Source organism: Equus przewalskii, chromosome 9, assembly GCF_037783145.1.
Source record: "Equus przewalskii isolate Varuska chromosome 9, EquPr2, whole genome shotgun sequence".
Lineage (NCBI taxonomy): Eukaryota > Metazoa > Chordata > Mammalia > Perissodactyla > Equidae > Equus > Equus przewalskii.
In genome coordinates this window covers 81810527-81837650 of record NC_091839.1, presented here as the reverse complement: position 1 = coordinate 81837650, position 27124 = coordinate 81810527, and the positions used below count along the sequence as shown (strand labels likewise).

The 27124-nt window shown below is 47.9% G+C and overlaps 1 protein-coding gene and 1 long non-coding RNA gene across 6 annotated transcripts in view; one reads left to right on the top strand and one right to left on the bottom strand.

The window, feature by feature from the left end:
- Window positions 1–287: 287 nt before the first annotated feature.
- LOC139073655 (uncharacterized) lies at window positions 288–2852 on the bottom strand. The gene is made up of 2 exons (XR_011522657.1): window positions 2558–2852; window positions 288–1580 (listed from the first exon to the last, which is right to left on the bottom strand). It is a non-coding gene; the product is annotated as an uncharacterized lncRNA (long non-coding RNA).
- A 296-nt stretch (window positions 2853–3148) lies between these two features.
- Window positions 3149–27124, top strand: part of MAP3K5 (mitogen-activated protein kinase kinase kinase 5) — a 180756-nt gene continuing 156780 nt past the window's right edge. Inside the window, exon 1 of one of the 5 annotated variants that reach the window (XM_070559384.1) lies at window positions 3149–3814. In XM_070559384.1, the coding sequence (XP_070415485.1) occupies window positions 3412–3814 (403 nt within the window). In that variant the 5' untranslated portion in view covers window positions 3149–3411. Of the gene's footprint in view, window positions 3815–12644; window positions 12767–27124 lie in introns of those variants that run through there. The other 4 variants (XM_070559385.1, XM_070559388.1, XM_070559387.1 and 1 more) reach the window with 4 other exon arrangements.

Below are 27124 nucleotides of genomic sequence, written 5' to 3'. Positions count from 1 at the left end.
GACTTTTTAGACGTATTAGCTGAAATATTTCTACAGAGAGAAAGCTCCCTCGTCTACTGTTTGGTTACCCAGTGGCATTTTCATTCTTCACACATTTCAGTTCAGTATGAGAACTGGTATCTCAACTGGGCACTTAAACACAGCACGTTAGAGCGTCAGTGGATTTTCAATCTAATCGAATTCAACACTTCATTTTATGGATGAAGAAACAGGCCCAAAGAGGTTAAATTGGTTTTCTGATTTCTAAACTCTCATTGGTACTTATCAGAGTCCCAACAGGAAACAGGGCAGTTCGAGGTGGGTTTATTTGCAAAAGACTAATTACAAAGGTGTGGAGGGGTTCAGGGAAGGGTCAAGGGCTTGTGTGGGAACTCAGGGCTAGCGCTTCAGAGCTGCCATCGTTTCTAACTGCCGAAGGACGAGGTTAGGGACAGTTATGAGACCTTGGAAGAAAGTGAGTCCTGCTGGACCTGCCACCTGAGAAGACCAATGACTGCCTGTTGAGGAACATAGCAGCCCAAGGTAACTCCTCCGAGTCACCGTCTCCTTCCTGCCTCAGTTCCCCTGCCTGGATTCCCCACTGACCAAACGCAGTTGGTGAACAGAAAGCAAGAGAGCCATTGATTAATTCATAGGGATTGGCCTCCCGAGGCTCAGCCTTGGGGTGGGAATGGAGAGTGGGTCTGGAGGAAACTCAGGAACAGATGGCAAAGGAGCATTTGGGTTCCTGTTCTTGTTCTCTTCCACCATTCTACCACGCAGTCAAAGGTTTGCCCACCCACAGCTCTTGTATTTGCAGGAATAATTCATGGCCCAGCACGATGTTGGCCCCTCTGGAGTGAATTTTGATTCTTGATGGCCTGGAATTACCTTAATCCAATTTCAGGGTTTGAGACTTTTTTTCTGGGTTACTCTGATGTCTGCAGGCAGGGTTGCTGTCCATGTAAGGGTCATTTTACTGCTAGTTGACCCTTGCTTCCGAGCTCTCTCATCCTCTTTTGTTCTTCCAGGTGTTGTCAAAAATGCAGGTCAGCCTCTCAGATGCCTAATCAGATCCACGAAAATCTCCAGGCCAGGAGCAGACGTAACTGTAGGCACACCCTCTGGATCCCCGGCCTCTCTTCCAGAAACTGGCCAGATAGATTCTCATTGTCTCATCAGTTCTTTGATGCCTTTATTTTAAATTTGGCCCAGCATTCCTAGTCTTCTTCAGTGAGAGGGTTGATCAGAATTACCTAACCTGTCATAATCAGAAGCAGAAATTCTCCACCTCTTTGTTGAGAAGATTCTTTGTCCTACCTGTAGGTGGTCTCAAGGTGTCCCAAGGTCCATCTCTAAGTGGAACTGGGACGACTCTGAGCGAGAAGGTAGCCCTGACCGCTAGACTTTAGTTCTGCTGCCAGGCCTGTAAGGCCGGAGAGCCTCAGGACGGAGAGAAGCAGTCTTTCAGCATCGCGTTGGGGTCTGGGTACCAGTAATCAGTAACATCTTTAAAGTTCTTAAATCAATCCAAAGTAAAATAAGGCGAGCGAAGTCAAATGAAAATAAATATTGTGTATGGAAAATGGCTCTGAAGAGACCTGGAAGGGAAGCAAAGGTGAAATGGTCTAAAAAATTATGGTTTTTGGAAAATAGCTGTATGTATAATCTTAGCTCTTATTTGTGTAGTAATATGCTATTTGAGAATTTAGGCATTTAAGTTTTCTAGACATGGTCCTAATGAATTTCCAGTGTTTATTGTTTTTGGCCAGTGTTGTGGGGGGAGAGTTAGCTACTCCCAGAGGAGCTGGCGGCTTGACAAGTTGTGGGGAATATTACAAGGTGTCTATCTATAGCAGCCTATCGACATTTTGTTCAGTGTGATCACTGATCCACTAAATATCTACTTTCCTAATGATACCCAGGCCAAAGGCCGATGTGGACCACAGAGATTCCAGCTCACACATAGAGGAGCAAGGTTCCTTACTGTCAATGTACCTCTGTCACTCTACAAGCCTTGAGAAAAAGCTAAGTCACTTTGCTTCGTTGAGGATACAGTTGTGCAGCTGCGAGGGGTTTTCCACATTACCATTTCCTTCCTTCCTTTTAACTCTTCACTACTCAACCGTTTTATCCTCCCCCCACCCCCCCCAGTTTGAGTATCATTCGCATAATCCTTCTGCCTCTTTCACAGAACTCATTAATCCGGGCTCCCAAAGATGGGAAGTCCAAACCTGCTTCTTTATTTCACTGCAACTTTCACTGGTTTCCCGAAAGTTACAGTATTCTGGGGAAGCTGAGAACTTACACATCTGTTTTTGCTCCCCATATAAGTAAATACTTTTTGATTGCTTTTAAGCCGTCCATACATTGTTTTTCCTGTGGTGCAATTTTAAAAATAGAATAAATCACTTAATCTCCCTCTTTCCTCTGGCAGATGATTATTTGCCAAATCCCGGTCTTCCATCTCGAGGAAGTATGTGGTGCGTGGAGGGGGAATGTTGAGAACCTAAATGAGAATGCGAGCTCGTTCAGCAGCTGGAGCTAATCGATTACTCGTTAATGACAGCACACTTACTAGAGATTTACAATGAAAAGTCCAGGGGCAGACCTGATCACCTAGCCTGGCCCTGCCGGGGCGCCCCCGTGCCCCACTCAACCGCCCACACGCTTAGGCGCCGGCTCCGGGGCGCCGGCTGACCCCTCCCGGCGGCCGGTCCTCCAGCGGGGCGCGCAGAGCCCAGCGAGCCGGCCGGGTACCCGCTGCCACGGCCTCGGGCGCGAGGGCAGAAGCCGCGGATTCGCCGGGCAGACTCTCCGCGCCCCTAGTCGTGCGTCCGCCCCGGGCGGGCCGGCGGAGGCGGGAACCGCGCGCTTGGGGGTCCGGCCCGCGCCGCCCGCAGCGCCCCCCACGGGCGGGCCCGGCGCTCGGTGCCGCGACGAGTGGGCGGCGGGAAGCGGAGCCGGCGGCGAGCGCAGCGGGCGGCGCGGGGAGAGCGCGGCCGGGAGGAGGAGGAAGCGGCGCGGGCAGGGCGGCCGCGGCGGCAGGGGCGGGTCCTGGAGGCTGGGCCGCCGCGTTCCGGGCCCGCCAGCCCGGGAGGGGCCGCCAGGTAGCTCGCCGAGGGCGCCCGCCCCGCCCCGGCCGGCCGGAGCGCCCGCCCCCGGAGCGGCGCCCGCGAGCGCACGGGCAGGTCCGCCGCCGCCGCTCCCACCGCACCCTCTCCCGCGGCGGGCGGGCGGCGCGCGGCCACGGAGGCGCCGAGGAGGGGCGAGCGGCCGCCGGGCAGCGGCGTCCCCGCGGGCGAGAGGGCGCCCGAGAGGCGGCGGCGGCGCGGCGCGGAGGGCGGGACGCGCGATGGCAGCCGCGTAGCCCGGCGCGCGCGGAGCAGCCCCGAGCTGTGGCCGGCCCGGCGGCGCGGCGGCGCGGGGGCCATGAGCGGCGAGGCGGCCGAGGGCCTCACCTTCTCAGTGCCGCCCTGCGCCCTCGCCGAGGGCGGCGGCAGCCGGCGGGGGGCGGCGGCCGAGGGCGAGGAGGGCGCGCGCCCGCCGCCGGCGCCGCCGGGCAGCTTCTGGAACGTGGAGAGCGCCGCCGCCCCGGTTCCCCCCTGCTGCGGCAGCGCCCCCCGGAGCCGGGGCAGCGGCGGCGGCGGCCGGCGCCCCACGGTGGCCTATGTGATCAACGAGGCGAGCCAGGGGCCGCTGGCCGTGGCCGAGAGCGAGGCGCTGCAGAGCCTGCGGGAGGCGTGCGAGGCGGCGGGCGCCGCCCTGGAGACCCTGCACTTCGGGAAGCTGGACTTCGGGGAGACGGCGGTGCTGGACCGGTTCTACAACGCAGGTGCGTGTGCGGGTCGGGGCTGTCCGCGCGGGGGGCTGCTGCTCCGGGCGCCGGCGCGCCGCGAGCGCCCGGTTCCCTGCTCCCTGCGCCCCGCTCCTGGCGGGACGCGGTGCTGCTCCCTGCTCCCGGCGCCCCGCTCCTGGGGGGACGCGGCGCTGCTCCCGGCACGCCTCTTCTGGGGGTACGCGGCGCTGCTCCCTGCTCCCGGCACCCCTCTTCTCGGGGGGACGCGGCGCTGCTCCCGGCGCCCCGCTTCTGGGGGGGTACGCGGCGCTGCTCCCGGCGCCCCGCTTCTGGGGGGGTACGCGGCGCTGCTCCCGGCGCCCCGCTTCTGGGGGGGTACGCGGCGCTGCTCCCGGCGCCCCGCTTCTGTGGGGGGACGCGGCGCTGCTCCCGGCGCCCCGCTTCTGGGGGGGGGGCGCGGCGCTGCTCCCTGCACTCCGCTTCTGGGGGGGACGCGGCGCTGCTCCGTGCACCTTGGGCGGGGGGGCGCCTTGCCGGGCCGAGCCTCAGGTGTCTGGGCGGGACCAGCGGCCGCCGCCGCCGCGGGGTGCTCCCTTAGAGAACTCAGCTCCTTGGCAGTGCGCGTCCTTGCCCCAATCTGCTCTTCTCCATCCAGTGTCGCGGCTTCTCTTCTATTGGGGTGGCCTATGTTCACCTTCTGTACGTGCCTGTGACTGCTTTGGGGGACGTCTCGTTTTCTCGGTGTCGTTTCGGGGGTACAGAAACCATGACTCATGCCAAGGAGCCGGCTGCACACACAGTGTGTCTGCACGAATTTGCAGGTCATGTCAGGATCTTACCCACTCGTTTTGCCTTAAGTTCAGTGGTTTGAACTTCCCATCGCTTACGTGTTTGAACTTTCAAGTAGTTACTTCCAAAAGTAACCCACACAACTTGTGTGGGGTCTCTGTTAGGACTTTGGTGAAAGAACCAGGTCTGGTTTTTATTACTCCATGTCCCTTGATGTGCTGGAAAGGGTTTCACTTTGCTTTAGAGGCTGATATGCTATCTTAACAACTAAGACGGGATTGGCCATTGAAGTGATTGCTATCATAAGCCGTGGAAAAAAATGTATCTTCTCAACCTGTCGCAGATTTCAGGGTGTTACTGCAGTTCTGGTGGCTGAAGCTGTTAGCAAATGTGAGGAATAGTAATATGTTCTTGAAATTAACCTTTAGCGCCCTGTGCAACCAATGTTGACAATATGTACGCGTTTATTTTTAAGTGTGGGCGGAAAATTTGATTTAATGGTGGTTTCTAACAATAAGGTTCTTGTATTTGCAATCACGTGAAAGATTTTGTGTTCCCACCTTGTGTTCCAGTTCTGTTTCCCTTCAGTCTCTTCAGCACACCTGAAGTAGGCTGATTTGTGTCAGTTTTGGAGTTCAGCCAAAGCTGAATATTTTAAGAACAGGAAGAACTTCATGCTGAGCAAGCCAGACTAAATAAACTGCGACTTTCTGGTTTTGCTATTTCGTTACAGACTGGGTCTTCCTAACTGAGCGTGAGTATCATATATTATGGCTTGCTATAAAAATTACGTAAACATAACTTTTCTAAAAATTTACAGCACTCTTATTTTTGGACTATAATTTGGAAGAAGCTTCAAAGAACTGAAAGATACGTGAGGAAAACACCCAACCGAGTTCTGGGCCTATTTTTATTGCGCTGATAGATTGGGTATTTTTTATAGGGCTCTATAAAAAAAATCTTAAACGCTGAGCTATTTTGAAAGAAGGTTTCCCGGGAAGGCTCACGGAGAGCTTGTTCTCCAAGTGCTGTCTCTGGGGAAGGGAGAGAAAAAGATGAGAAGGGACCAGACATTTGGACTGGCTCTCGTTTAATCCTCCAGACAAGCCTGTGGTGGAAGGGCTTCCTCTCCTTCTCAGGAAACCAGGGGATCCACAGCCGGCCCTAGGCCCCGGGGTGGTGACTGGTCAGTGCAGGATTCCACTTCAGGTGCAGACCCTTAAAGCTCCCGCTTTGCCCTTGCTGCCTCCCTTCAGCTGGGCTGATTTACTCTCAGAGTCAGGGGAAGGTCTCTATCCTGGAATCATGTGACAGAGAGCTGGAGGGACTGTGTGAGCCAGTTGAGTGCAGTGTGGAAGCCTGCGGAGGACCATGCTCTCGGAATACCAGTGTTCCTGGGCCAGCCCTGTCCCATCCTACTGCTCAGTTCGGCCTGGGTGGGCTCCATTTAACCCTGAGTCAGTGGAATGGACTCAGCCCTCTCTGAACCCTCTCATTCTGCCTGAAGATGTGGTGAAGGAAGATGTTATCAGTTTTGCCCAAACCCTTTGTTTTTCTAACCTGAGGGCTGCCCAGTTTGAAAGTAGTAGAACTTTTCTTCTGTTTTCCAAGACAGTGCCTGCTTCTCCTCCACCAGGCTTGGGCAGGTTTTTCTGTAGAGGGCCAGATGGTAAATATTTTAGACTCTTGATGAGGTCTCTCCCACGACTCAGCTTAGCCGTTGAAACTGGAGAGCAGCCGTTAACAGTCCCTAAACAGGTGATCGTTACTGTGTTCCAATTAAACTTCATTAATGCTCACTGAAATTTGAATTTCATGTAATTCGCAAAATATTATTCTTTTTTTCTCTTTTTCCAACCATTTAAAAATGTAGAAACAATTCTTAGCTTGCAAGCCATGCAGAAACAGGCCTGGCAGGATTTTGGCCCCTGGGCCGTGCTAACCTTTGTTCCACATCCACTGCCTCCACTTGGAAGCTGAATCAGGATGATATGGGGGGACGAACACTCTCCCTCAGGTTCCGTCGGGGTTTCCATCCTGGCTCTGCTCTGAACCATGTAATCGGGAGCAAGGCCCTTCACCTCCTCCAGAGGCCCCCAAAACTGACCAGCGGTGGGAGTGGAGGGAGATTGAAGTAAATTTCTGAGATCCACAGCTTTACTCCTGTGAGTCTGCAACACTGAGGAAGGATGGCACACTGGGGCAGAGCTTTCCAAGAATTTCAAGATCTGGATTCTGGCCCTGGTTCTCCAATTTGGAAAAGGTCATTTAAAATCTCAGAAAATAGTATAGGGTTGGAATAATTGTTTTCTGAGATTCCCTCCAACTTTCAGATTCTGTACTTTAAAATTACAACATTATTAATACAAAACGAGTCATTTCAGTCCTTCGGGGCGAGTGAACTGTGTGTGTATATCATGTTCCCAGCCTAGAAGTTCAGAGTTGGTGAGGGGGCAGAATCAAGCCTGGCTGCAGCGGGGCCTCTGGGAGGGTCCACATGGAACGCCCTGGGCTCCCAGGAAACAGCCCCTAGAATCGACGGGGGGCAGGGGGACTGGGTGGAGGAGCAGGTTCAGAGGTGACCCCTACACTCAGGCAGAGGGATAAGAAGGACCCCAACATATAAAAGAGAATGTTCGTGTTGGAATAGCTGCACTTACTGGAAGGGATAAGGACTCAAAGCTGGTTACATTTCTACAGGCTTCCCTGTCTATGTGTCCTGGTGTCTCTTTAGAGGATAGATTGCGGCTAAAGGTTTTCAGGGATTTTCCCTGTTTGTTGTTTAACTGTAATCTAGTTTGTTCTCTGATACACGTCTCGTTCTCTTTTTCATTTCCGTTCTGAGTGGAGACTACTGTTCTGTCGTGGCTTTTATGAAAATTCTTTGTGTTTACATATACAAGAGCATCTCTCTCTCCCCAGCCCCCTGCCTGGTAGGCAGTCAGTTTCCATAAAGCTAAGAGGTGTCAGGGACGCAGAGGGACTCCCTCCACGTAGACCCAAGGCGGAAGCGTCTCAGAAACCTTTTTTTAAGGAACATCAGTTCTGTGAAGTAGAGCGAGAACAGGCTCCATGAGTCCCCCGTTTTGCTTATGGGAATCCTGAACGGGAGAGAGGTTGCATTCATACGTTCAGGTTAAATGACTTAAGGTTGCTGCTTGGAACTGAAGCACACTTCTTACAACAGTGTCAGAGGTGGTGGCTAGCTTCTGGGAATAGCCTGTAAGAAGCTTGTTGACTCGGTGGACTTGAAGTGTGAAACCCTTTCGTCGTTTTAAACATTCGGGAAAATTATGTTCCTGAAACCTGAAACCGGGACTTTGAATGCACCTTTCTTTGCGGTAGAATCTTTTGCTTTTATCTAGCTTCTGGTAGCATCTTGGCCAGATGTAGGGGCTTCACTTTGGATTGGACGTGAGGAGAGGAGGCGCTGTGATGAGGTTGGAGGAAGGAGGATTGGGAGGCTGGGCAGGGAGAGGGAGGATGCTGTGGACGGAGGGAGCAGTGCCAGCAGGGGATCCGTTAATACCTGCTCCTCTTTCACCCTTCTTCCCCTCCAACCTTCTGTTTATGGCCTTGACTTCCCGCTGACGTGAGACCCAGGGACACTGCTCTGCTCAAGGCCAGGTTGCTCTCGGTGGGCACGGGATGAGGCCGGCATCTCCTTTCCCTGCTGCGAGGCACTGTGTCCATCCACCTGGGCGGTTCTCTTAGCCAGGCTCCCAGCAGATCGCAATCTCTTACAGCCTCGCCCTGTAGCAACAGTGGCCGACAGGAAGGAAGCACACGCTTGTTGAAACCGTGAGAACTTACTTTTACATTTTCACCTGTTACGTTCCCGCTTTGCTTGGGCTCGTGATGAAAGTCACCCAGTTAGGCCGTGTCACTGGAGAGGCACCTGAACTTTCTGGGCTGTGGTCCCCTTGCTTCAGCACAGCTCCTTAGGACTTGAGTCTTACTGACAACAAACCAAAACCAGCATCACCTTTGTCTCCTGTTTGTCCTGGGCTGAGAAGTTCTTGAAAGTCTTCCATGGGGCCACCCCGGGGCCGAGGGGTTAAGTGCGCGCGCTCCGCTTTGGCAGCCCAGGGTTTTACTGGTTCGGATCCCGGGCGCAGACATGGCACAGCTCATCAGGCCATGCTGAGGTGGCGTCCCACATGCCACAATTAGAAGGACCTGCGACTAGAGTATGTAACTATGTACTGGGGGGATTTGGGGAGAAGGAGAAAAGAAGAAGGAGGTCTTCCAGCCCGCGTCTGCATCTTCTGCTAAGTCCAGCGAGGCTTTCCTCTGTGTGGTCTCAGACACGTTGAGGGAGTGGGTGAAGTCAGCGTTTCCCGAACAGTGGTTCCCACGAGCCGGTTTAAAACAATCAGAAGACCAACATGTTTGTCAACATTTTATTTTTACAAGTAAGGATAGTATAAAGAGAGAGAACTTGACAGCCAGACATCTACTATCACACTTTCTCAAAAAGAAAAGACATTTTTACAATAAATTAGGGCAGCCATAACATTAGAATAAGGAGTAGCTCTTTGCATACAGTAACTGGGTGGAAGAACTCACTGTTTAGGACTCTCCCAGTTTCAGCGTGGACAAGTGGAAGCTCTATCCTGCGAGCGCCTCTGGTCTGCACCGCTCGAGACCCTCCCCTACCTTCGGTCGCTGCTTCCCGCGGGAAACAGGCCTCAGCAAAGTTAGCGAAAGAGCGAACACAGACAAGCTCGTAAGGAAAAGTCTAGTTAGGAAGAGATTGAAGAAATATCCCAGTGGTGCCCTGCGCGTGGTTTTCCTCTGGGCTTCTGCCCTCTTGCTGGCTCGCCTCTCGGGCACCTGCTGCCCACCTGCTGTGAACCCAGAGCACTGTGCTTCCTCTTGTGCTCTGGGAGGCACAATTATAATTTTCCAAAAAAAGCTTTACTAGGAGATTGAAAAAAGCAAAACTGAAGACTTCCAAGTGCAAGAATGAACTTGTTTTTAGAGCACCCGTTTCTTACCCCAGATAGTCAACTGTAGGTCGTTGTGCCTGACCCTGCTTCCCAGGGTCCTGAGTCCTGATTTCTTTCCTCTACTTGGTTGCCTTTGGTCTGCTTAAGACATTCATCACTTGATAGCTCGGGTTGCATCCACCCCCAGGCAAAGCCTAATTATGAGTGCACCGTGTGGCCTTGTCTCACCAGTGGCCTTGTCTCACCAATGGCCTTAGCTGGTGCCAGCCTGCTGGGAGTTCTCTGCTCCAAGTCAGTTCCCCTTGGGTGGCTGCAGGGACTGTCCCCTGCTTCCTGTTTTGGAGGCCTGGTTAGAGGCCCGTTCAGTTGCTGTTTCTGGTTTGTGGGGTAAAATTGGTTCTCAGCTCCTTTGTGGGGCACTGGGAGATTGACAAGCATGAGGCCCAGTGAATGTGCAGGTCTCCACCAAGAGGTACCGACTGTTTCTGCTTTCCAGCTACTTGCCCCAAGTGGTCCCTCCAAACGCTGCCCCACCCTGCCTGGGGCAGGGTGAGAGTTGAGCATGTGGTACAGAGGTGGGAGCAGGCACGAGTGCAGGAAGCCACAGCCCTGTGGGTATCAGGGAGAACACAGGACCTCATGATGTTGGGAAAGGTAGATCTTGCAGACAGCCTGGCCATCCCATTGTTTGGGTATAGATAAGTGGGGAAACTGGCTATATTTAGGAATGATACCCTTATTTTCAGGGAGCAAAATTAAATTTGCAAATTTTCTTAGTGACATTAAAGGAAAAAAAAGAGCAAAGCAAAACTGTAAACTATTTCAGAATCCACTGGTGATTCTAACACGTTAGCTTCTTTGGTTGTTACTAAATTGGCTTTTCTCTCTGGCTGGAGATGTTAACTAAAGAAACTGTACCAGATTATTGGAGAAGGAGAAAGGGTATGAGACAGAATGGATTTTTGACGTCTTGTCTGATTTTCTAAAAATTTTAAAAGTGAGTACTTAATATCTTATGTGAGTTTTATTTTGTAGTTTTTCTTTTTCCCCAGAACATTAAAACTAAAAGACAATAACCCAGTCCACATTGTGGTAATTTTATTAGGGGAGACAGAAGGGAGGAGAGAAAATTTAGATGTTAACAGCATCTCCTACTGAAAGTCATAGCAGAGCAGAGCTGTGCAATTTAAATGCCACAGAAGTGGCACACGGTGACAATAAACACTTCGTTCCAAGCAGACCTTTTCTGCTACGGTAGGTAATCAACAATGGGGAGAGCAGTTGCCTTCGGTGTATGATTCATACAGGAAGGAAGTTATATTCCTTGTGTGGCAAGTCTCTTTTCATGGTTGTGACCAATTATATCAGTGTTTTCCAACACTTTTAGTCTCTTGTAAGAACTTTTTTTTCTTTTGATCAAGTTTAGCCCTGAGCTAAGATCTGCCGCCAATCCTCGTCTTTTTGCTGAGAGGCACAGCTAACATCCATGCCCATCTTTCTCTATATGTGGGACGCCCGCCACAGCATGGCTTGATAAGTGGTGTGTAGGTCTGCGCCTGGGATCCAGACTGGTGAACCCCGGGCCGCTGGAGTGGAGCATGCAAACTTAACTGCTGTACCACCAGGCTGGCCCCTAAGAACTCTTGAGAAACAGAAACTTGGGGAAAGCCACCCTAGTGAATGTCAGGCCATCTGTCCACTGACTCCAAGCCATTTAAACCAAGTATTTGCCTAAGCCAGAGAATTTGTCCTCCTTGAAAAATCTTGCTTACCCCTATTTCTTATTTAAAAAGCATCCAAGGAGAATAAATACACCCAGTCTGTTACACATGAAGTACCTCTTAACGTCACACTCAAGTTTTCTAATATGGTTGTTGTGACAAATATCAGCTTAGAGCCAAAGCAGCAGGACCAGGAGTGCGAGTCCTGCTGTCCGGGGGGCATGGGTTCTACCTCCAGCTAGGTATTTTACGATTTATAGTTTGGTCACCCGCAGGTGAACAAATATTAGATCATAGAACAAACATTAGAACAGAATCGTGATAGACGTGTGTTGCTCTGTGCAGTGTGGCACTCATAATCACCTTGTCAGCTCTAAAATGAATAGATGTGGCCGTGTCGTTACCTAAATCTGCTAGTTGCGGGCGCTCCTCCTTGGAGAGGGTCTGTGACTTGGCCAGAATGAATCAAGAGCTTGAGTAGGAGTCGAACCCAGGTCTTCCACCTTCCAGATAAGCCAGGTGTGCTTGCCCACTGTCCCACGCTCTCCCTCTGCGGGGTGTAACATTTTGAAGCACAAATGCTGTTTAAGAGGATCAGTTTGAACATCTTGCTCTGCGACGGCAGCGTTATTATGAGGAAGAGTCACGGTGGTGTCACGTAACTTCTGGTCCCCTCTTGTTAACAAATTTCAGTGGCTTCTTGTTAGCAGTCTTGGAAGATGATCATCAGAAAGCTGACTGTAACACCTCTGTCGGTACCAAAGAGGGAGCCTGCAGCCGAGGCTGAGGCCTGGCGGCTGGTTTCTTGGCCCACAGCTACGAATCGGGCTTTCTCCAGGCCGGTCTGAGGCTCTTCTCTGGGCGTGCTGGTCAGAGGGACTGCCCAGTGTAGACACGCCTTTCTCCAGGGTGAGCCAGAGTTGGGCTGACAGCACAGCCTGGGGACCGTCCCTTTTCTTGGTTCCCTGAGAAATTCTGCCTCCTGCATCCGATTTGCTTTCCGCTGACGTTCTAGCACATTCTCAGTCCTTCGGTTCCGTAAGCATTTGTTAACTGCCTGTGATGTGCCTCTTACTATGATAGAGGCATGGAGAGTGACGAAAGAGAGGCAGGCAGAAGTCTGGGGGAGAAGAGAGGCTTAGAGCATCTGTTTCCATGGGAAACATGGATGCTGAGGCGGGAGTCAGGAGGCACTGCCCGTCCTCCTCATCTTCCCACCCAGCTCACTCTTTCTTAAAAGCAGTTTTAACAAATTTAAGTTGTGAAACATTTCAGTCATAAAGAAAGTACGTAAAGTAGTATAAGACACTCATGCATTCACTTGCTAAATGTCTTAGCTCTTAACCATTTGACGTTTGTTTCACTTCTCTTTCTCTCTGTCTCTTAGAGAAATAACTCCCTCTGGACAGCACCAAAAGCCCCTCTCTGCTGCACCAGTTCCCTTCCTGGGGAGGTGCTTCCTTCACGGGAAGTGCTGAATTAGAGTTTTCAAAAATGTAAAATTGTGGTTCTCTACAAATATAAAGGTATGTCGGATATTTAATTAACTCATTATTTAATGAGAAAACCAGTAGGATAGTAAAATGGACTCACAGGAGAATTTGAAGAGTTGATATTGTACACACCTGTGCACCATCAGGAATGCTGAAATGAATTTGCTGATAGATGCAAACTGAGTAATGTTCTCTAAGGCAATTCTGTGAGTACAAATGTCCGAGTCATCTTTTCTACGGGGTGGAAATCAATTGTCTCTCTACCAAACAATATTCCTTTGTGTTGCAGTGGACGAGAATTACTTGCCTCACTATCAGTATTGCACAATCTAGTGTTCGTCCCGAGGCCTTGGACAATGCCTCGTCACTAGGACAGTCAAAGGTGCGCGTCCTTTTACAGTCAGACCGTTCCGAGCATGTGCTACAGGAAGCCTCGCCCTCCACTGAAAGGAGACCCAGCACTCTCCTTTGTCCATTTTCAAGCCTCGGGCAACTTTTCGGCACAGAAGCTTGGTCATTCTCAGCAGCCTTGTGCTGTGTGTTCCTCAAGAGCTCACACCCGACCCGATTAAAGGGCCTGTTTTCTTTTCTCGGCTCTGCCACCATCTGAAGCTGTGTTTGCTCTGAGTGGGTCCCAGGATCCCTTGTAACTGGGGCTCCTAATCCTGGTTGTTTCACATTAGGAAGCGTGTACAAATTGGATGTTAGTCTGTCGATCGCCTAGCTTTTGGGTGTGATAAGAGGTACAAGCCAGAACCAAATCAGAAATACACCAGTGTGATGCCTGCAGCGTCCACAAACCAACTTCATTCTTAGGCTAGGAAATCGTCGTCATTACTAACGGGAGCTTCAGTAGTCCAGACTGCTCCAAACAGTTTTGTTTTTTGGAGGTTAAAAAAATCCTTATAATATTTTAGAGGGCTGGCAAATTGCTATAAAATTCCACATGCCGAATACATCACTTTGGTCTTGTAATTTAAGGCAAGTCGTCCCCAAATGCACAACCTGCGTTACCACGAGCCAGTGCCCTGCCAGTCGCTTCACGTGCCTGACCTTAGTCAGTCTTTAGAACAGCTTTGTGAGGCAGATAGCATCAGGGGATCAGTTTTGCATGTGGGAGAACTGAGACCCTGCGGTGGTTACCAACTTTCCAGTGTCACGTGATGACTAAGGGACAGAGCCAAGTTCTGAACCTAAGACTGCTGCTTCCAGTCTCTTCAGTTGTAAGCACGCTCCTCTGTCTCCCACCAGCAAATTTTCTATTTGAAAAGTTTACGTTATTATTAATACCATGATTACGGTCTTCTCCTCAGTAGACATTTGTTGACTACTTAAGAGATTTCTTCCGAAAGTCTTCACAAAATTAAGTTCAAAGAGTGCAGTTTCTGCCTTTTATGGTCTTACGGTCTACCTGTGAGTTCGCCAGTTCCCTCAGTAATTCTTGGCGGCCTGTCACGAGCGCGGTGGAGCTCTAGGACTGAACAGGTAAAAAGACCGAGGGATTTTTTTTAAGGACTTCGTAAGGTGGGTGACTTCATTGAACTGTACAGTTGAGAACATTTGTTACCACTATAATAGACGGGAAAATGCACTGAAAATAAAAATGTTGCACAACTGTAAACTGTGCATTGGACTCCCTGCTTTATTTTTATATGAAATCAGTATCATATTGAAGATTACTTAAATAAATTCCCAGTTTCTTAAAACCTTCAAGATCTTTTATAAGTATTAATACATCTCATTGCATTGACTTCCAAGAGGGTATTATCATTCGTTAATGAAGAAGAATTTTTTATACTGACTCTTATGGCAGCAATCCTTGGAACCTTTTTTCTTATATATTGCTTTTCTAGTAGCAGAATTTGATCTGTATTTAAATTCTCTTGTATTAATCTTTTCAGTTTGTGAAACAAACCTAGGATGTTTTACGTAAATGAAGTATGCCAACCACGTAATTTAGTATTCTTTAGGCCTCTAGTCCGTAGTAAAATTGTATTTCTGGCTTATTGATGAGCCTGGAGTGTATGGTCCTTGGGTGACAGAAGATAGTCACTCTGAATGCCAACTTATTGAATGAGAATAGTAAACAAACAAAATGCCATTTAGATAATCGGATCTAAACGGCAGATGTGTTGGATACAGTGTTGCTGCAGAACCATAGCAATATTATGGTATAGATTAAAAATGACTAAGGTTGAAATCCCGGCTACCTTTGAAGGTTCTAAGCAACATTTATGAATTATATTTGACGTAACATTTCTAATGATTTTTGAGTCACGTACATACAGTCAAGGTACGTTATCTCTACCAAAATGGTTCCTAGATTTTGAGGAATTGGTCTTGGGAAACTGGTCTTGGTTGAGCCAGTGAAAATTCAGACATTCAGATCTAGAGAGTAGGCTTTTAGTTTTTCAAAATTAGCTTTTGGTCAGTTTCCCAGATATAGTGGCCCAGTGTTTATACACTGTCAGAGTAAGAAACGCTTTGTAGACCTCTAGAGGGCAGGGAGCGTGGCTTTGAAACCTAATGGATCTCTTTGTGTGTGTGAATATTTGTTATAGCAGTTGCAGAGCACTGTCTTGGTGTAAGTTGATTGGCTTGACCTAGTGAAGTTAGAGAACAGTGTTGCAGCTTGCACGTGAGTTATGATGAGGATAGTTGGCTTGACTTTTCCTGCCAACCAACCTAGTGCTGCCAATATTTTATGTGCTTAATGTACACTTGGCAGTTGGTAAATCTGAAATAACACTGGGAAGGAAACGCCAGCCTCGACTCTTAAAGAGTCCTAGACTCTTCTTTCCCTTATAAAATCAGTAGTGGAGAAGATTCATTGAGTCACTAAATATGACACACGAGTGGATTACCCAAGGACTGACGGTGCTGTGTTTACTAGAATGTTGACCTGCATTCTGCGTTGTTTGTTTTCAGAGTCTGAAATTAAGAGTTGTCAGCATTATGAAATCTTTGCAGTCAGTTATGCCTTCGACTCAACATGTAATTTCCGCGAGTCTTTTGTTAGTGTTTACTAGTCCATTTAGCATATATTCAAATAAGTGGCACACTTGTATCATAGGTATTAATTCTGATTAATTTATGTCACACCAAGGTATCTGTGACAAAAATTCATACTTATGAACATGGTATGTTTACAAAGTTAACTTTTTAAGGTTTTTTTGAAGAAAGTAGTTAGATGCAGAGATATTATAATTAAGGCCAATTAGAGGAGCATTTAAAAGTAGCTAACTTGTGTAAATGTTCATCAGTGTTCATTAATAACACGTTAGGGAATGGCTTGCCCTGATTTACGGGAAGTTTAAAAGTTCAGACAGAATCCTTCTGTTCTTGATTCTTTGTTTAAGGCAACACAAGGCAGAAAAAAGGCAGACAGACAATTCCCAGCAAGAATTTGTAGGTGACTGAGCTGAAGTCACCTTCATGGGGACAGTTTATGACTGTCATTACCGATGGCTCAGTTGATGCCCATTTATGAAATCTTTGAGTAGGTAGAACCTTGATATTATAAGGATGACTCTTCTATTTCAGTCAAATCTCTTGCACACTTGGAACTAAAGGTAAGATGTTGCTGCATCTCCCTGGTTTGCCTCCAACATTGGCACTTGTTTTCATGGTTAGGCAAACACTGGTAAGTAATGGCGAAGGGCCTGCCACACAAGTTCCAGACCTCCCGGAGCTCAGGATGCTGCCTGTAGTCAGGTTTTATTCAAGAAGCAGATTTCATCTTGTTAAATATATAGTGAACATTCTTCCTCATGGATAATCTCTTGATTATCCAGGCTTGTAGCTTCTTCTCATTACCTGTTTCCGTTCATTTTTAATCTGGGGTGGCCCCAGAAGGGCCAGATGCCATCCTCAGGTGAGGTGTTCACACAAAAGCTGCTGCCACTGTGTTGTGACACTGCTCGGGAATTTTCAAGCAAAAGTGGACCATGGTATTTATATGTTGCCGTGCCTTAATTTTCCCAGACCACCACTCTGATACGTTTGTGCTTTCCTCTGAAAGTGTCGTCAGACATACTGGAATAAGTTTGCAGGGGGTGTATGAAGCGACCATGAATTTTCTGTTTTCATATTCCGCTTTTTTGGTTTGTTCTTGGTTTATTTGTCGGGGGAGAAAGAGCATGTTACCTAAATAGAGTTCCGTGCCAGGGGATAAGCCACACTTAATTTGAGAAGGTTTTCTGAGAGCATTAAAGGAGAAATGGGCTCTGATTGGAGAATCCAGGCCTAATCTGCTTTCACTTATCTGCTCCATATGCGGGAAGCTCAGTTTAAGACTTGGACTGGGTGACAAGCTTCTGATGACTTTATATTTAGTCTGTGAGAATTACCTCCTCAAGGCTTGTAATTGTCCCCTTCAGCCATAGAAGAAAGTATTGCCCAAGTTTTGAGCCATAATATGTACCTAATATGTGATCACCAGGAAAATTCTTTCCTGAATCCAGCATATTGCATAGTTGTTTATGGCTTAAGCTTAGCATTCTCTCATTTAAGCCAAAAAAAATCATGGCACAATTTCTCTTTCCATTTGGATTCTCTTTAAGATCTGTGTAATTTTTTACTGTGTGCATATATTAGTAGCCCTTATCTATTACTCCTTAAAATAATCCTTTAAAAACTGTTAAATAAATCTCAATTTATTTAAAATTCAGTGTTCAATGCACACTTGATTCTTTGGGGAATATAAGAAAGGCTGTTGCTCCATAAGTCTTGCATCATATGTGAAATGACTAAAAAGCAACTGAAAACTCAAGTCCAAGGGTCACGAGAAATCTTTGCTAGAAACGTCTGACACTGAAGGAGCAGTTCCATGTCCTTTAGGATCATTGAAATATCCTTCCAGGTGTCTTTTCCTTGTCTGTCTTATTTATCCTGTATCTCTGGTACCTAGTAGAGTGCTCGGCATGTGATAGGCGCTTGACGCGTATTTGTGGACTCAATGCGTGAACATTGCACTTTCCCTCCTGGTATTTCAGTTATTGGTTTCCATGTCTGCCTTTCCTTAAGTGTGAGTTAAGCTCCCAGATGATGAAGATCACATTTTGTGCATCTTGACATCCTCCAGGTCTTCTGTATCTGTGCTTGACCTGCAGAGCACGCCTAGTGATGCTTTAGGGTAGAATTCAGTGACATCAACCCTTGCCTTGAGGGGCTCACAGTGTGGTCCAGGAGGCAGCCTGTAAGCACGTAGTCGGTTGTGCTGATTGCTGTACTGCAGGCTTATATGAGGTCTTGGAGAACACAAATGAGGGGAGTGTGGAGGAGGTTGGTTAAGGCTTTGGACAGTAGGTGACATTTGAGTTGGTTTTCTTTAAATTGAGGTATAATTGACATAGAACATTATATTAGTTTCAGGTGTACAACATACTGATTCAAGATTTGTATATATTGCAAAATGATCACCAAATTGGGTTTTGAAGGATAACAAGTGAAAGCACTTATTATGTGCCAGGTGTTTTAAATTATGGGACTAAATGAATCTCCCCATAAGAAAGAGATAGAGTACGAGGAAGGCCTATGATGGAACCGAGGGACCCCCAGCATTTAAAGGTGGACCGAGGAGGGCATCAAGAGAAGAGAAGTGGTCAGGAGGCGGACAACGGATGGGGAAGGTTCAGAGAGAGGGGGTGAGCTGGCTGAGAGCGATGTACGGAGGGCTTGTCAGAAGTCAGTACAGTTGAGGGTTTCAGAGGAATCATTGGACTCGGAGATTCGAAAGCCCCTGGTAACTTCTGCCAGAGCAGTTTCAGGAAAGTAGTCTGTGGATAGTGTCTTGAATGATCGCTGGCGAACAGCGGGAGGCGGGAGGCGCATCTCGCAGACTATTCTGTAAAGAAAGGTGTTGGTGAAGGGGCAGGAGGAGCAGGCAGTGGCTGGAAGCAGTGCGCCCTGCCGCCAGGCTGAGGCACCGTGCCTGGTCCCGCAGTGAGTTTGCCTCAGAGACAGGATGAGGTCAGTAAGCCTTTGTGGCTCAGGTATTATTTAGCATCGTTTCTGTGGGAATGTGGAATACAAATTCCCAACCACTCTCTTCCAGAAAGAACTTCTGGAGCATGACCCTTGGTAAATGTGCTTGTTTTGTTGCTAATTGGAATTGCTTTTCCGTATGAGATTCTGTAACTTGGATGGGTTTGAATTCGCAGTGTTGCGGCATAAGTCGGGGGCTCTTTCCTTGTTGCACTGAGTTTGCAGAGCTGCGGGCCCAGTCCAGGGAGCGACAGTGTTCCCTGCGGGAAGGGGATCTCAGGCCGGGGCAGCTCTTCTTCCATGTGTCTCCAGCGGCCAGATTTCAGAAGCTTTCGAAACCTCAAGACTAAGAACCAAGACCAAAAATGCAGTTATTTTCTGAGCCACTGGAAACACTTCATGGCTTATAACACTGGCCATTATAAGTAAAAATGATTCATTTTTTAAGAGAGATCTTTGTTCAGTGCCATCTCACTTTGTAAACTTACAGTGGAAACACATTTTTTCAATACTCTGATCTCTTTTTAGGCTTTCCTCTCCTTGAGTTCCAAACCACCCCCGACTGGTGGGCTGCTTCGACTAATTACTGAAATAAACCTCGGATTAACTGGAAGGTCCTCTCACTGCCATGGCGCGTATTCCTTTGTACTCATTGTCCGTCGGTCTGTTCCTCAGGAGGCTCCCTGCCCCCTCCCCAGAATCCTATCAGATAGTTACTGTTGTTTTACTGGCAAATCTTGGAACCAGCTCCCTTCAGCCTTTTCTACCAGCTTCATGCAGAGAGGGACATGGTACCAACTGATGCTCAGGATGACCCCTTTACAGAGGAGTCTCATGTGCCACACTCAACAGAGCAGGAGGGGCAAGGAACACGTCTGCTTAGAGAAAATTCACCTACGTGAAGATGACTTGGCTAAGCGCTAAGGTCTCCCTCTCTCTCTTGCCTTTTGTTTCTTTTTGGTAATGGGAGAACCTGACAGAGCCAAATCTTTTGAAATCCTATTTTGAAAATCAGTTTAGGTTGAAATTTGATTCTTTCAAAGAGTATTTTCAAAGAACATATTTTTAAACGTTGGGTTGTCACGATAGTGCAGAACCTTCGTTGATGCTAGTTATGATGGTAATAATAATGAAAAGTTCAGGCTTGAGAGATTTCGTGGACAGTCTTCTCGCAGCAAGCTGGGCAGTCAGCTAGCTTTCATTGCTTTCATTCCTGTGAAATGAGCAAAATGCCTTTTTCGGTCTCAGATTTCTCCCCAGGGTGTCTTTTTAGCACAGGCGCCCAGGGCTGTAGGTTACTGTTGCCGTACGCTCGACTCCTGCTGACACACAGGTGCCCCAGACTCCTTTCTGTCCACTGCTGCCACTCATTGGTCCCCTGCTCTTGCTCCTAACATTTCACTAAATGGCACCCACTTTTCCAAACCAGAAACTTGCTCTAGATTCCTTTGGAATAATCATGAATTGTATATGTAGTAAGAATATCACTCCTTTATTTTTCCAAATGTATTACATTATTTCACTAGTTTGATGTTTATTATAATCTTTATGTTAATTCTTGACACTTTTTTTAGTCAAAACTATTATCATTTGTGAATTCTATTGCTTTTAAGTGCAGATTCTTGCTTCGTGCATAGCTCAGACTTACCTTCTTTCATTCATTTATTGCTTCATTCATTCATTCATACCTTCATTCATTTATTCAGTAAACATTGGTTGGGTCTGCATCCTGTGCCCGATGTTGGAGACGGAAGCGGCTGTGATGTGGGCCGGGCAGAGAGTCCTCAGGTGGAATCTTCACTCGCCCATCTCCTCGCTGTTTGTTTTTCTGTTTACTGTTACCCAGTCCCTCTTCTGCATGCTTCTCTCTTCTATTTTTTAAATTGAGATATAACTCAAATACCATAAAATTCACCCTTTTAGCACATAAAGTTCAGTGGTTTTTAGTAGATTTGCAAAGTGTGCAGCTATCCCCAATATTTAATTCCAGAACGTTTCATCACCTCAGATTAGCCGTCACGCCCATATCCTCCTCCCCTCAGCCCCTGGCAATGACTGTTCTGCTTTCTGTCTCTGAATTTGCCTATTCTAGATATTTCATATAAGTGGAATCATACACTATGTGGCATTTTGTGACTGGCCTCTTGCACTTAGCATAATGTTTTCAAGCTTTGTCCATGTCATAAGAAGTGTCAATACCCTGTTCCTTTTTCTGGCTGAATACTATTACATTATATGGCACATAACACATTTTGTTTATCTGTTCCTCAGTTGATGGACATTTGGGTTGTTTCCACTTTTTGGCTATTATGAATAAAGCTACTGTGAACATTCATATACAGGTTTTGGGGTGGATGTTATGTTTTTACTTCTCTTCATTATATACCTAGGAGTGGAATTGCTAGTTCAAATGGTAACTAAGTGTTTTGAGGAACCACTGAAGCATTTTCTAAAGTGGCTGCACCATTTTCGGGTACCACCACCACCGTCTGAGGGCTCCAGTCTATCCGCATCCTCCCCAGTGCTTGTTACTGTCTGTCTGATTCTAGCCATCCTAGTGGGTATGAAGTGGTAGCTCATTGTGGTTTTTATTTTATTCTATTTTCTTTTCTTTATTTATTTATTAAAGATTGGCACCTGAGCTAACAACTGTTGCCAATCTTCCTTTTTTTTTCCCTGCTTTTTCTCCCCAGATCTCCCCAGTATATGGTTGTATATATTGTTTTTAGTTTTAGCTCCTTCTAGTTGTGGCCTGTGAGAGAGTTGTCTGTTCAGATCTCTTGTTCGTTTTTTAGTGTGTCTTTCTATTGTTGAGTTGTAATAGTTCTTTACATGTTCTCCATATAAATCCCTTATCAGATATATGATTTGCAAATATTTCCTGCCATTTCATGGGTGTTTTTTTCATTTTCTTGATAGTGTCCTTTGAAGCAAAAAAGGTTTTAATTTTGATGAGATCCAATTTATCTGTTTTTTCTTTTGTTGCATGTATTTTTGGTGTCTTATAAAAGAAACCATTGCCCAATCTGAAATCATGAAGATTTACACCTATGTTTTCTTGTAAGAGTTTTATAGTTTTTGCTCTCACATATAGGCCTTTGATCCATTTTGAGTTAATTTTTTTTTTTTTTAAAGATTTTATTTTTTCCTTTTTCTCCCCAAAGCCCCCCGGTACATAGTTGTGTATTCTTCGTTGTGGGTTCTTCTAGTTGTGGTATGTGGGACGCTGCCTCAGCGTGGTTTGATGAGCAGTGCCATGTCCGCGCCCAGGATTCGAACCAACGAAACACTGGGCCGCCTGCAGCGGAGCGCGCGAACTTAACCACTCAGCCACGGGGCCAGCCCCCATTTTGAGTTAATTTTTATATGTCATGTGAGGTAGCAGTCCAATTTCATTCTTTTGCATGTGGATATCCAGTGGTCTTAGCATCATCTGTTGAAAAGACCATTCAGTCTTTCACCGTTGAATTTTCTTGGCACCTTTGTTAAAAATCGGTTGAGCATATGTATGAGTTTATTTCTCAGTTCTTTTCCATTGACCTGTATGTTTATCCTTATTCCAGTACCACATAGTCTTGATTACTTTAGCTTTGTATTAAGTTTTAAAATCAGGAAGTATGAGACCTCCAACATTTGTTCTTCTTTTTCAAGACTGTTTTGGCTATTTTGGTTCCCTTGTATTTCCATATGAATTTTAGGTTCATTAATTTCTGCAAAAAAGACAGGTGGGTCTTCCTCCTATTTTTAACTGTCCCTGATATTCTTTTCTTTCTTATTAAAATGTTGTTCTTCCTGTTTCTCTTGTATTTTTGGCTTTCAACTCGTCTCAACTTTTCAACTTTTTTCAAGCTAGTCTCAACTTTTCCTTATTTATTGGCTGTTGAACTGATCAGTGAACGATGAATGGCAGAGTTTTCAGATTTTGGGCATTTATTGTCATTTATCACACCCAGGGGTGAGTAGATTTCCCTGCCTTCGTCTCTCCCTGCCTCCCTCCCTTTTCTCCGCTCATTCTCTCCTTCCTCCTTTCCTTCCTTTTTCCCTCCCTCCCCCCCTTCTTTCCTTTCCTCCTTCCTGTGGGTTTGGCACTTATTAGAATTATGGATGTTAGTAGAGTCTGACTTCAGCATAAATGAGAATCACTCCTTACTTTTATCTGCTTATTACCTAAAGCTTAAATATTTAAATGTGAAAAGTCTAAATGTTTCTTGAAAGGGTTATTGTTGTAATAAACTTACTCGTCCCTTGTGATTTGCTGTCTTAAGCAAGATATAGAAAATCTGATTTTTGTAAGAAAAAAAACTCATTGAAAAGTTAATTTTCCTGTAACACACTTATTAGTTGATGCTCTTTCTAAAAGTCCTCACAGTCTGTGTGTGTTTCCAGGGCGAGTGGTTTGGCCCTCTGTGGTTTGCAGACTCAACATCTTAGTGTTAAGTATTAGATGAGGAAATGGAGTTTATCGTAGATTTAAATTGCCCTGTATGGTCTTATGTTGGTCCAATTTGAAACTGTCTCTGAAGTCTTAACTTGGGCGATCACGTTGAAATGCTCTTTGCTCTGTCAATCTTTTAATGACCTCTGTCCTCAACGCCAAATTCCGACTTGTCCTCTTTTATCGAGTCAGATACCCTACCGCCCAGTGCCTCAAAGCCCAGTTGTTGGCCGTGATGTCTGGTGATGGAGGGGATGAGTCTGGTCTGTCTGTCACTCTGGGTGAATTGGAGTGAAGGACGTGTGGAGGTTTGCAGCAGCAAGGGCTCAGCCTTGACCTGCTGGGCTCTGGGGTCCGCGGCCCCGCTGTTTTTGTTTTTGATTGTGAAGCGATCCCAGAGGTCATCCTTACGGGCACTTCTTTGCTGAGTTCTTGCTGGGCCTTGTTCTGAGACGGGCACTAGAGCTTCGACTCAGATGCCCTTCCTGCAGAGGAGTGGTGGGGATTTGTGGGTGAGGCGTGTGCAGCCAGCCTCTGCCTGCGCCCCAGCGTGGGGAGCCGGGCTGGGCTTGGCTCGGGCCTGGCCTCAACTGGCCTCCGTGGTTTTATGCCTTACCAGGTAAATTCTCGCCCGCCTCATGACCTGGGTGCCTCGGGGATGGCTCTGTGGGGGTGGGGACCATTTCTTGGAATGTGGGTAACCTAAGTGTATTCCCGTTGGGGACTTGCATCTCCACTCATCAGACTAGGAAAAAGTCGTGTGTTCCTAGCGAAGGAAGCGAAGCCACGTGCTGCAGTGGTGAACGCGTGGCTGTGCATCTGACGGACCTCTGCGTGTGGATCTGGGCCCTGCCGCTTGCTGGTTCTGTGCTCTTCTCGAAGCCTTCATTTCTCATCTCTAAGACGGGGGTCAAACAGTCACTGCCCGATAGGCCCATTGCGAAGGTTAAATGGGATCGTGCGTGTAAGGAGCTTTGCATAGTGCCTGGCAGGTCATAGACTGTTGGAATAAAAAAAGACTTCAGTGGCGGTTTAATCCAGCACTTTCTCTGATGCAGGAATCTGCCAAGAGGCCTTTCCATGTGCTTTTGTTATGTTGCCACATTGCCTCATCAGTTTGATTTTTTGGGGGGCCATCTAACCATGACTTCTGACTTTTTGTTACGATACCATTTAAAAAGTTCTCCACGGCTGGGCGTTTAGTGGCGGCTGGTGGGGGGACGTGATCCTGGGAGCAGATATGTGGCCATGCTGGTGCCCAAAGGGACAGATTTGCCGCGAGCTGGGGGTGACCCCACGGAGTCCACACAGCTCAGCCGAGACGCAGCGGGAAGGAGACGTGCCTTAGGGTCGGGAGGCTGGCCTTGGGTTTTGGTTCTGCCTCATGGATCTTCTCTGCAGTGAGAAAGCCTGTGTTTCACCGTGTTTTGAAGATTAACTGAGAAGATGTATTTGAAGGGAGCAGGCACATCATGGCTGCCTGGCCAGCATTTATACCCCACAGTGTTGATTGATTGTGTGGAGAGGTCTGTTTCATTTTTCTGTTGCTGCCTAACAAACCATACACAGCACAGTGGCTTCAAACAACAACCTGTTATTATCTCTCCCAAGCTCGTGGGTTGACCGGGTTCATCTGGGTGGTTCTTCCGTTTCAGAAGTCGGTTGGATCTGCACACATCTGGGGGCTGGACTGGGCTGGGATGTCCCAGCAGGCCCCTCCCCATTGCTGGGTGTTGGTGCGGGCTCTCTGCCCGGCCTCGGTTCTCCTCCTGTTCTCTCCACGTGGCCGGGGTGTGCTTCTCACGTGGTGTTTGCATTCTGAGAGGGAGTGTCCTATGAGTGAGCCTTCCAAGAAGGAGGTGGAAGCTGTCAGTTCTCTTGTGTTTCAGTCTCAGAACTCTGGGACCATTCCTTTGGCTGCATGCTATTGGTTAGAGCAGTCACAGTGCCAACCCAGACTCCAGGAGAGGGGGGCACCTCGATGGGGGAGTGGCCACGTGCACACAGAGGGCGAGGAATTGATGGTGGACGTCTTCAGAAACATCTCCCACAGTCTGGATGGTCTCTCACACTTCTCCTCCTGTGGATGTGCATGTGAGGGGAGGCTGATCAGCAGGTCAGGAGCTCGCTGCCTGCCGTACTTCCATGTGGTGGCTAAGTCCTGGAGAGAAAATGAGGCCTGGGCCTTGAGTCGTCATTAGGTTTTGAGAAAGAAGCAGTTAAAACTGAAAATGGAAGGTACCTGAGTAGGTTCAGCAAGAATACACTTTACATGGAAAAATTTTTTCTCTCTATGAATTTTCAGTTTCTATGGACAGGGGTGGTAGGAAATTCACTGTCCAGATACTGTCCCGAGACTGGCTGTCCACCAGAAGGCTGCCTGGAAGCCGACCTGTGTATGCATATATTTGGGCCTGTTGGGATTAGATGGTTGAACAGAGACTGGACAGCTAATGATTTACTCTGGCTGGTGCTTGAAGCGGAGAAAGCAGTGGACAGTTTTGTGAAAATCCTGTTTATACATCAAAGACTTCATCTTAACTGCCTAGTTACGCAAAAAAGTGGAGATTGTTGCCTTTTTAAAAGCTACGCAAGCTAACATGCATCCAAGACTCACTAGCCCATCTCAGCCTTGGGAATAGACAGAATTTATCGTTTTTCCCTCTAGCTGTGCCAAGGGCAGGGCAAGGAAGGAGCACGTCCACACAGGGGACAGGTGGCAGCAAAGGCGTTAACCAAGAGACCTCAGGAGGCTGGAGGAGGGGGAGGGCCTCCGGGGGTCAAATACAGAGGAGGTCCGTGGGCTGGTCTAACCTGCAGGCAACCTGTGTGTCCTAAGAGGGCTCTGCAGCCAGCATTAGAGTTTCCAGAGGGAGAAAGAGAACAGGAGGTCCTTTCTCTGTGTAATCCCCTTGATGCTTCCCCTGCTTAATTCTATTTGGCTTTAATTCTATTTGCCTTTAGAAACCTGACCACAAGTCTGCTTTTCTTTTCGCACTCCTGCTCTGAGCCCTCCTTCCGGACCCTCACAGGCCATCTGTCTGGTTTCTGGTGCCGTCCATGGACGGCTGAACCAGTGAGGAGCACGCGCCCACCTCGCTCCTCATCTTTGCCCACGGGACACCTGAGAGTCACGTGCAGCCCTCGGCGGACGGTTCTTGGTGGGGGTCCTGTCCAGCGTGCTGTTTAAATTTAGAAACACCAGTGGTTCTGCTCGGGGAACAAAACGCTTGCAGCTCTGGCGTTCAGCGTCAGGAACCCCTTTGCTGGGTTTGCTCATCCCCACGCTCACGCCTTCCCCATTCACCACGCTGGCTCTTTCTTCCAGCTTTCCTCTGGCTGGGCCGTCAGTAGAGATTCTTCTTTCTTACTTTTGTCACTTGTTCCGAATGGACATAAGCCTTCCTCTGCTAAAATCAGAAACAGAAAGTATTTGCATGACTTTCCTTAAGGTCATGGATTTTAAATTGAAAGAGGCTGAAGAGTTAGTTTTTAAATTGCTTTGTTTCGTTTTTCTAACATTTTGTTGGTGAATGCAGACACTCTCGTAATCTTTGATTTGGAGTAGAATCGCTGCCTGGGCCCGTCTCCCCAGAGGCATGCGCTGCGTCTGCCTTTGCTCCCGACGGACGGCGTTGGTGGCTCACCCTTCTCACCTTCCTTCTCCGTCCCTTCTCCTCTGTGCTGTCTGAGTAGGTGCTAAGAAACTGCCCTGCGGTCAGTGCTGTTTTCCGCTTAGGGCTCCCAACCAGCTACAGGAGGGAGCCGAGCTTGTTAGCCCAGCATGCGAGGCCTGCCAGTATGGGTTGACATCCTCCTGCCTGTGCCTGGACCCCGCCTCGGGGCTGCTTGCTGGTTCCCTCGTGAGTCAAGCTCAGGATCTCTCCCTTCTTGCGCCCAAGTGTCATTCTACGCTCGTTTTTCCGTTTTCCCCTTTCTAGTTCAGACTGCTGTGGTTATAGTTGCTGGAC